Source organism: Thrips palmi, unplaced genomic scaffold, assembly GCF_012932325.1.
Source record: "Thrips palmi isolate BJ-2018 unplaced genomic scaffold, TpBJ-2018v1 HiC_scaffold_18, whole genome shotgun sequence".
NCBI classification, from domain to species: Eukaryota; Metazoa; Arthropoda; class Insecta; order Thysanoptera; family Thripidae; genus Thrips; species Thrips palmi.
In genome coordinates this window covers 73,259-83,841 of record NW_023144627.1, presented here as the reverse complement: position 1 = coordinate 83,841, position 10,583 = coordinate 73,259, and the positions used below count along the sequence as shown (strand labels likewise).

General features: G+C 47.1%; 1 protein-coding gene across 1 annotated transcript; it reads right to left on the bottom strand.

The window, feature by feature from the left end:
* Positions 1–2,239: 2,239 nt before the first annotated feature.
* On the bottom strand, positions 2,240–4,703 carry LOC117645529 (low-density lipoprotein receptor-related protein 2-like; the record flags this gene model as incomplete). Its single annotated transcript, XM_034385804.1, is given in 3 exon segments — positions 2,240–2,442; positions 3,738–3,863; positions 4,500–4,703. Coding segments are annotated over 3 exon segments (381 nt in total), but the record flags the coding sequence as incomplete, so codon positions are not given.
* Positions 4,704–10,583: the final 5,880 nt, after the last annotated feature.

Sequence of the window (10,583 nt, the reverse complement as noted above, 5' to 3'; positions counted from 1 at the left end):
GATCACTTCTGTCTTGGAAAAAGGGGGGTTTGGGGGGGCGGAGCCCCCCAGCCTCGAAAATTTAAAAAGTGAAAAGGGGTCAAGATCGTGTTATCTGTAGATAAAACAACTCTATTTAGAATGGGGGGGGTCTGGGGGGGGAGCCCCCCAGCATTCACCAAGTTAAAAAATAACCAACAATCCCAACCATTGCCTGCCGCAGGCGGGCTAGCCCCCGCAGGCCAAGGTAGGTACTTACGCCAGGCGCGGATTGGAGAAACAGGCAGCGAGACATCGCGAAGCCTGTTACGACAAGACGCGGTCTGGCGTAAGTACCTACCTTGTTTTTAATGTTATTTTCAAACGTGCAGTTTGATTCTAAATATTATAGGTAGAACTGGGCTAAATTTATTTTTTGTCAGCGGGATGACTAATCTTTCTAAAACCACTATCGTGATGGTTCAGTGTACTTAGTTTCAGTTCGGAGATATAACGGGTGTTATTTTCTTACCCAAGCCTCGGGTGTACTTTTCTTACCCAACCTACCCCTACCTTGCTTTGTGTCCGTACGCTGGAGGGGTGATCCATGATTGGACCACCCTAACCTAACCTTAGTGAAAATAGCCAAATTTCTTGTCCTCACAACTTCCGAAGTATTCGAGTTAGAGGTACCATTTTTGGTAGCCATATGACCAGTAAGGTAAACATCAATATTAGATTTAAAAATAGTGGTCAACCCATACTTAATTTCGATCTAGAGAAGATTATTTAAAAAGTGATCCATGTTTGGTAACCTTACCCTAGGTCTGGTCGAGACATTTCCGAAACTGTGTCGCAATCGGGTCCCTGCCTCCGGCAACATCCTCAAAACGATTGAATAGGCCTAAATTCAACAAAATCCACTCAATCTTCAATAAAGGGGACCGACCGACTGAAAATTTTTTTTTCGCCCTATCGATAGGTCAAGTCGAGACATTTCCAAAACTATGCCGCAATCGGGTCCCCGTCACCGGCAACGTCCTCAAAATCATCAATCAAGAACCTATATAGCCCCAATCCGACTGACTGACTCACTCTCTCATAGAAATGTTTGGGGTCAAGGAGTGGTCGTAGACTTGCGGTTTTTTCCATTCACCTCTATCCTTGTCAAAGCAGTCTTCAATATTTTCCGGATCTTGTATGCACCCATTGACTGCCACAGTAGCCAATGCAACACAAGCTATCTATTTGGGCAGTAAAAGTAGCTTAATTATATGGTCAAAAGCTGTTAAATAGACCTTTTAAAAAAGCAGTACATTTTCTTTCTTAGAAAATTTGCCTTTGGTCATCACGGACTTGCTAAAAATACTTCGGTACGCGCCCCAGACATGCGGGGGTCTGGGGGCGGAGCCCCCAGCGAGCGTCGCGAGTGATAAATTTAAAAACTAAATGCAGCGGCATTTCAAACCCCCTTTAAAAAATCTTACCTTGCCGCAGCCCTCGGGAACCAAACTAACTGGCCGAGGCGCTGGGAGAATATCCTACCTGATAGGTAAGTGTTACAGTTTTACACTGCAAATCCAAGTGTAGGACAGGCATGCACTAGATAACATTGGAAATGTCCCACGTTTGGAAGCCTGGGACAAGCCGTGTCCCACTCGTCTAAGCACACTCTCGTGCATGTGCCTGGAACGGCAGTAGATGCATTATTACTGGACCAACTTTCTGAGTCCACGTTGCAATCGGGTCAAAAATGGTACGCGGGAAAAAGAAAGATACCTGTCACAACCTCACTAAATATGTAAGTGTGGGACAGGCATGCAATATCTTGCAACTTGCAACTTACATTTTCAGTGAGGGTGTGACAGGTATCTTTCTTTTTCCCGCGTACCATTTTTGACCCGATCGCAACGTGGACTCAGAAAGTTGGTCCAGTAATAATGCATCTACTGCCGTTCCAGGCACATGCACGAGAGTGTGCTCTAGACGAGTTCACTCTAACGAGAGAGTGCTCGTGCCTTGGCTCGTGCTCAGATCCTGGAAACATATGAAGTTGAGTACACCCTCATGCAAGCGTGCTCGTGAGCACACGCTGAAGAAAGTGTGCTCGTCAGTACACGTTGAAGAGAGCGTACTCGTGAGTATTCGCTAAGAAGCGTGTACTGAGTACACTGTTGAGTTTGCAGAGTGGAGTGCCTGTCTGGAATACGTATGGTTGAGTGCCAATTCACATTCTGACGGAAAGGGGAGCCTCATTTGTCGAATGACAGTTTTGACACACCTGTTCCGCGCTGCATTCGACGGCGCGGTGGTTGCACCCCGACGAGGTGGAGTACCGCATCGTCCCGTTGGAGGCCTCGCCCCACAGGCGCACGCTGCTGCAGTGGTCGCTGCCGCACAGGTGCACTGCGATGGCGCCGTGGTCCTCGTCGTACCCCACCCGGGCCGTGACGGTGGCGTTGGGGAGCAGCGTCACCATGGTCGCTGCGGACACGAATATGCTCACGTCACTGCTGCATCCTCAGCACTCTGGCTTTTTATCTCTTGCCATGAAGTTTTTTGTCCAAACGTTACTATTTTCTCTATGGCTATGCACTATTTTGTTCATTTTATAGAGTATTTAGTCCATTTAACCCGACTGTTGTCATTTGCCATGTACTTTTCAATTTCTACATGCTCTATTGACAATTTAATCTTAACAACGATCAAAATTGTGCATAGTTAAAGAGAAAATAGTACATTTTATGTTTGCTCAAAAAACGCAAGAGAGAAAAAAGTCTATATAGGTCTGAGAGTGAGGAACGTGACACGAATTTTATTGGCTCTTCATGATAACCAGGCGGAATCCTCTCGGAAAAGAGGTTATCGCTTTTTCTTACAATTAAGACTAAGATAGTGTGAACGGAGAATGTAAATTCGTAAACTGTAATTAGGGCGCAATTTTTTTGCACAGCACAACCAATGGCGAGGGGGTAAACACTTCAAGAAATCGTGTACAGACTACTCGGTATTACGCTGTATTACGGGTGTATTACACGTGTATTACGGCCGTAAAATACCAAAATTTGGCACATTTGACCCAAAAATGGTATTACGATCACGTGTATTACGCGTAATACACGGTTTTTGTGTACAGGGTATTACGCGAGTGGTTACCCCCTCGACCAATGCACTCCGCAGTTATTGAAATAAATTCATTGGAACGCCACTCACTCAAACTGCTCTACAAATCAAAGAGTGTACATGGTACGCTCTAACTGGAGCATGCCTGCAAGCACGCTCTAACTAGCGCATGCCTGCCAAGCATGCACTAACTAGTGCATACATGCCATGTACACGCTAACTGAAGCATACATTTACTGCCTAAGGTATAGGGAGTTTTCTGCATCAGGAAGCGTGTACATGGCATGTATGCACTAGTTAGTGCATACTTGGCAGGCATGCGCTAGCTAGAGCGTGCTTGCAGGCATGCTCCAGTTAGAGCATACTATGCACACTCTTTGATTTGTAGAGTGTGAAAATTTGAGTCGTCACTTGGTGACAATTTCAAGGCTAATTTTCCTTTCAACAATGTCATCAAAAAGATTGATGACATTGTTGTCTGTCACGCCCAAGCAATAAGTATAGGAGCTTTGATAAAGATGTCATCAATTTGTGATGAGATTGTCAGAATTCGAAAGTGACGAGAATGTCATCCGCGTTTTTGTCATAAAGTGACGACAAATTTTCACAGTGCATGCTCGGAAAACATGTGATGGGGGTTTTCGCAGTGCACTCACCACTGCAGCCGTCCTCGTCCGATCCGTCGTCGCAGTCGTTGGCGCCGTCGCACCTGTAAGGCCAACTCACGCAACGGGGCCGGCCGTCCCTGCACGCGAACTGCGAGGACCAGCACGCGTTGGCCGCTGTACAGACGGCACGGCGTCAGCATCACGGTTATTCAACAAATAAGACATCATAACACCGTGTCACAAGAAATTTCTCATAAGACGAAAATTGCGTGCGTCATTTCCTGCATGTGACACGTGACATCACGTACAAAATGTCACGTTCGTTTGAGCATTGTGTCACATTCGTTTGAATGTGAACAATAAGCTAGTTTTTGGCCGATTTACATCCAAACGAGTGTGACACAGCGCTCAAACGAACGTGACACTTTGTCACGTTCGTTTCAACGTGATGTCACGTTCCTAGAATGAGAGTGATATGCACTGCAGGAAATAACCACAACAAAAGTACACAAATTTCAGGAATTTTGTGTACTTTTTAAGTACAACAATTGTTGTACAAAGTACAATGGAACCGGCATGACGAGTGATGTGCAGTCCAGGGCTCGTTGTGGTTTGCACAATTCTCGTTGTACTTTCAACAATCCCTGTTGTACTTTTATTGTACAGTTTTTGTTGTACTTTTGTTGTACTATCCACACTTTTTCTTGCAGTGTGGCAGATTTCTTCGCAAGCCATTTAGAGTGCAAAGGAACGTGTCATACTGTAACGAATATGGGGTCCCGAGCGAGGAGGCGGCCGCCTTCTACGTACCTTGCGATGCTGCGGACAGCAGTCCTAGCAGGGCCAGCGCTCGGAGAGCCATCTCGGAGTGAACTGTACAGCGTGCCGCGCAGACGCTGCCCCTGACCCATGCAAGGCCAATGCGTCAGGGAGGGGGTGCGATAAGAATAGCCCATCACAGTAAAGTAGAAGCAACAGGCAAGTAGAAGATGGGATCTGTAAAGGAAAATATGGCAAACCGCATGGAAGTTTGCAAATTTTCCGAACCTTCCATTAGAGAGCGGCGGAAAGGTGAGGAGTCGAACTCAGTATTCACTTAGGGCATCTAACCTTTATGAGAACGCTATTTGGAGTTCAGTCTACATTGCACACTCAACAGTGTAGGTGAGAATTTCATTTCTCATGTAGGTGAGAAAAATAACTCTCATACACATAGTCGAGAGTTGTGCTCACATAGGTGCGGGCAAAATTTCGAGTACGCCGCGCGAATAGCAGTACCGCTGGAAAAAGTTAAAAACTGTCATTTCTGGGTAGTTCTAGAAAAGGTAGGCCACCTTTCGGGCAAGCACCACCGCTCATTTATTGCCTAAATGTCATCCCTGCTAAGAATGCAGAGTTTGTGTCAAATCTCACCGCTGTAGCTCCAGTGGTTTGGAAATGGCAGTCTTCTAAAGTTTTGCAATCACCTAAAGTCCTTATTTTAGTGAAATGTGAAAGCCGGTCACAGATTGGGTCTTAGATAGGTGCGGTAAAATCGAGGGGGTAACGACTTCGGGAATCCGGCTGACAGCAAATTGGTAATCCGTAATCCGGTTAACCCGAAATTTTGAGGTAATCCAGGGTAATCCGGCAAAATTTTTAGGTAAACCGGAGTAATCCTGCTAAATTCAAAGGTAATCTAGGAATTTTTTTTGTAATCCGAAGGTAATTTGGGGGTAATCCGGGGTTATCCGTAATCCGGCTGAAACGAAATTTAGCGGTCGTTACCCCCTCGGGTAAAATGTTCTTGGCCTCATTTTGGAGAAATGGAGAAATCCGGTTTTCCGGAAACACCCTAGGTCGACTCCACGCACGTCTATGCGGTCTAAGTCGTTGCCCACAGCACACGTGCGCCAGATTTGGATTTCTCGTTCAGACGAACGACTTACACTGTGAGAAAAAAGTACGGAAAAAGTACGGAACACGTCTGGTCAATAATTTGCCTGGACCGTCCGTACTTGCCAACTACGGAACGTTCCGTACTATGTTTCCGTACCCATTTACATGGGTTCATATGCAGCAAGTACGGAACGTTCCGTACTTTTCTCCGTACCTCCGTACTAAATTTTTCTGTACCATTTCCGTACAAAAGTACGGAATTTTTTACAGTGTACCTATATGTGGGGAACATTTGACCAAAATATGGAGCAAATCGGATGGGGCCAATGCAACGGGGTGTACATCGAGGAGTCCTATTCATTAGATCTTAACTGGGCGTTCCCCCCAAGACAATCTTATCTTAAACGCAGGTGAATTTCACATGGTTTGATCATTTGGTACAGCTACATATCAATACAAGGTAGGTTTACGCCAGACCGCGTCTTGTCGTAACAGGCTTCGCGATGTCTCGCTGCTTGTTCCTCCAATCCACGCCTGGCGTACCTACCTTGGCCTGCGGCGCTAGCCTGCCTGCGGCAGGCAATGGCTTGTCCATTGTCGGTTATTTTTGGCTGAGCGATAGCGAAGCCTGTTACTCCAGTGGGGTTGAAAAGTTTTTCATGTCTGTCTGTCTGTCTGTCTGTGTGTGTCTGTGTGTCCGCACTACTCCTCCTAAACGGCTCGGCCGATTCTTCTGAGATTTTGCAGGTTCATTGGGCATATCCTTGGCTCGCCACACACCAAAATTCAGCTTTCTATCTCAATCCATTCGGTCATATTAGCCAAAAAACACTTTAAAAACGGCAGGAAAAAGACAATTTTTTTGGAACTTTCAACTTTTTGTCAAGTTTAATGTCGTTTTAAATGTTTTTGAGGCTGCTGATAACGAAAATAGAACCCATTCAGACCCCCGACCGAAAGTTTAGCCACATTAGTGTAGATTTTGATGACCAAATGCTCTTTTGGAGGGGATCACGCCCATTTCCACGGTCTGCCAAGGAAGGCAGCCTGCCGAAGGCAGGTTAGCGCCGCAGGCCAAGGTAGGTGTATACGCCAGGCGTGGATTGTCGAAACTGGCGCAGCATCGCGAAGCCTGTTACGACAAGACACAGTCTGGCGTACACCTACCTTGTTTAACTTGTTGAATGCTCCCCCTACATTCTAAATAGAGTTGTTTTATCTACAGATAACACGATCTTGACCCTTGTCACTTTTTAACTTCACGAAGCTGGGGGGCTCCGCCCCCCAGACCCCCCTTTCTCCAAGCCAGAAGTGATCTATCTGCAAAAAGCTCTATTTTTCGCCGTTTTTTAGGTGTTTTTCGGCTATACAAGGTAGGTGTACGCCAGACCGCGTCTTGTCGTAACAGGCTTCGCGATGTCTCGCTGCCTGTTCCTCCAATAGGCCATTCCGCTGGTTGGAAAAGAGGAAGAAAAGAAGTACGTACTTCTGTCCCCTCGCCTGCGGGGGGACGGAACTTCCGCTGCCCCTCTCGTCCCCCCGCAGGCGAGGGGACGGATGTTGTGTACTTCTTTTCTTCCTCTTTTCCAAGCAGCGGAATGGCCTATCCACGCCTGGCGTACCTACCTTGGCCTGCGGCGCTAGCCTGCCTGCGGCAGGCAATGGCTTGTCCATTGTCGGTTATTTTTTGACTTGTTGAATGCTGGGGGGCTCCGCACCCCAGACCCCCCTACATTCTAAATAGTTTGTTTTATCTACAGATAACACGATCTTCACCCTTGTCATTTTTCAACTTGTCGAGGCTGGGGGGCTCCGCCCCCAGACCCCCTTGCTCCCATCCAGAAGTGATCGATCTGCAGAAAGCTCTATTTTTCGCCGTTTTTTAGGTGTTTTTCGCCTATAAAAACTGGACCAGTTGAGCTAGGATGGTGAAATTTCGCGTGTGCCGAGCCAAGGACATACCCAAGAAGTGTGCAAAATCTCACCGAGATCGGCCGAGCCGTTCAGGAGGAGTAGTGCGGACACACAGACAGACGGACAGACAGACGGACAGACAGGAAAAACTTTTCAACCCCACTGGAGTAACAGGCTTCGCTATCGCTCAGCCAAAAAACTGAACCAGTTGAGCTAGGATGGTGAAATTCCGCGTGTGCCGAGCCAAGGACATACCCACGAAGTGTGCAAAGTCTCACCGAGATCGGCCGAGCCGTTCAGGAGGAGTAGTGCGGACACACACACAGACAGACAGACAAAACTTTTCAACCCCACTGAAGTAACAGGCTTCGCTATCGCTCAGCCAATAATTTGTGAGTTTGTTCAAGTAAATCTAAAGATGGAAGATCAAAGAAACCAAAAGTGCATGTAGAAATATGTTTCGCTAACCGTCGTATTTATTCTGATTGATAAAAATGAGTGAAATTTGCCAGCGTTTAAGATAAGATTGTATTGGGAGGAACGCCCAGATAAGATCTTTTGAATAGGACCCCTCGACATGTAGGGATGAAACATTCCCTAAATTTTTACTAGTGAGGTACCGTAGAATGGGGTAATATGAGACAAATTTCGTTTTTTTTTTAAATTTCCCCTTTTCAATTTGGGGTACTGAGGTGTTCATCACTTGTTCATTGACCCTTTGGCTACACTCGCACCAAATTTCAGATTTTTAGGTGCAGTAGGGACCTTTCAATAACCCTCGGAATGCCGTCCCATATTTCCCTGCAATGTGGGGTAATATGAGACAAAAGAAAGAAATGTTAAAGAAGTATGGAGAATTAACTCATTTAGGCGGGTTTCGAGCTTTTAAAGTTCTTTTCACTCATTTAAAAGATGATTGGAAACTATAATGGAGACGATATAAAATCTGGAGGGGAGAAAAATGGGTGCCACTAAAGAGAGCTGGAAAATGTAGGAGAAGTCATGAGTTTGCCTGTCACATGAAAACACTAAACGAAAAGCAAATATGTCGGTCAGATAGTAAAACAAATTGGAGTTAAAATCATTATTACTTCAAATTATTGGCTGAGCGATAGCGAAGCCTGTTACTCCATTGGGGTTGAAAAGTTTTTCCTGTCTGTCTGTACGTCTGTCTGTCTGTCTGTCTGTCTGTGTGTCCGCACTACTCCTCCTGAACGGCTCGGCCGATCTCGGTGAGATTTTGCACACTTTTTGGGCATGTCCTTGGCTCGGCACACGCGAAATTTCACTATCCTAGCTCAACTGGTTCAGTTTTTATAGCCGAAAAACACCTAAAAACGGCGAAAAATCGAGTTTCCTGCAGACAGATCACTTCTGCCTTGAAGAAGGGGGGTCTGGGGGGCTCAGCCCCGACAAGTTGATAAGTTACAAGGGATCTAGAATGAAGGGGGGTGTGAGGGGGCCCCCCAGCATGCATGAAGTTACAAGTTACCGTCGATGTACAAGCCACTGCCTGCCGAAGGCAGGCAAGCGCCGCAGGCCAAGGTAGGTACGCCAGGCGCGGTTTGGAGGAACAGGCAGCGAGACATCGCGAAGCCTGTTACGACAAGACGCGGTCTGGCGTAAACCTACCTTGTACTTTTAAGGTACAAGGTAGGTTTACGCCAGACCGCGTCTTGACGTAACAGGCCTCGCGATGTCTCGCTGCCTGCTCCTCCAATCCACGCCTGGCGTACCTACCTTGGCCTGCGGCGCTAGCCTGCCTGCGGCAGGCAATGGCTTGTCCGTTGTCGGTTATTTTTTGGCTGAGCGATAGCGAAGCCTGTTACTCCAGTGGGGTAGAAAAGTTTTTTCTGTCTGTCTGTCTGTCTGTGTGTCCGCACTACTCCTCCTGAACGGCTCGGCCGATCTCGGTGAGATTTTGCACACTCTTTGGGTATGTCCTTGGCTTGGCACACGCGAAATTTCACTACCCTAGCTCAAATGGTTCAGTTTTTATAGCCAATAAAACACCTAAAAAACGGCGAAAAATCGAGTTTTCCGCGGGTAGCTCACTTCTGTCTTGGAGAGACAAGTTGAAAAGTGACAAGGGTCAAGATCGTGTTATCTGTAGATAAAACAACTCTATTCAGAATGTAGGGGGGTCTGGGGGGCGGAGCCCCCCAGGATTCAGCAAGTTAAAAAACAACCAACAATGGACAAGCCATTGCCTGCCGCAGGCAGGCTAGCGCCGCAGGCCAAGGTAGGTACTTACGCCAGGCGCGGATTGGAGAAACAGGCAGCGAGACATCGCGAAGCCTGTTACGACAAGACGCGGTCTGGCGTAAACCTACCTTGTTGGCTGAGCGATAGCGAAGCCCGTTACTCAGGTGGGGTTGAAAAGTTTTTCCTGTCTGCGTGTGTGCGTGCGTTCGTGCGTGCGTGCGTGTGTGTCCGCACTACTCCTCCTGAACGGCTCGGCCGATCTCGGTGAGATTTTGCACACTTTTTGGGTATGTCCTTGGCTCGGCACACGCGAAATTTCACCATCCTAGCTCAACTGGTTCAGTTTTTATAGCCGAAAAACACCTAAAAAACGGCGAAAAATAGAGCTTTCTGCAGATAGATCACTTCTGGCTTGGAGAAAGGGGGGTCTGGGGGGCGGAGCCCCCCAGCCTCGACAAGTTAAAAAGTGACAAGGGTCAAGATCGTGTTATCTGCAGATAAGACAACTCTATTCAGAATGTAGGGGGTCTGGGAGCCCCCCAGCATTCAACAAGTTAAAAAATAACCGACAACGGACAAGCCATTGCCTGCCGCAGGCAGGCTAGCGCCGCAGGCCAAGGTAGGTACGCCAGGCGTGGATTGGAGGAACAGGCAGCGAGACATCGCGAAGCCTGTTACGACAAGACGCGGTCTGGCGTAAACCTACCTTGTTAACAGTGGATTATGTTTGGCTTCATGTTTCAAGCGAAAAGAGGTGTCTCTATTCCCTGCAAGGTAACAAAATTGTGTTCCATCTGGAACAGGCAGCCCCGGGAGTAGACATAACGGAACCAAATTTTAACCTGATTATGTTGACATAATTGCCTATAGATGCAAACCTGAGTTCTAACCGAGATT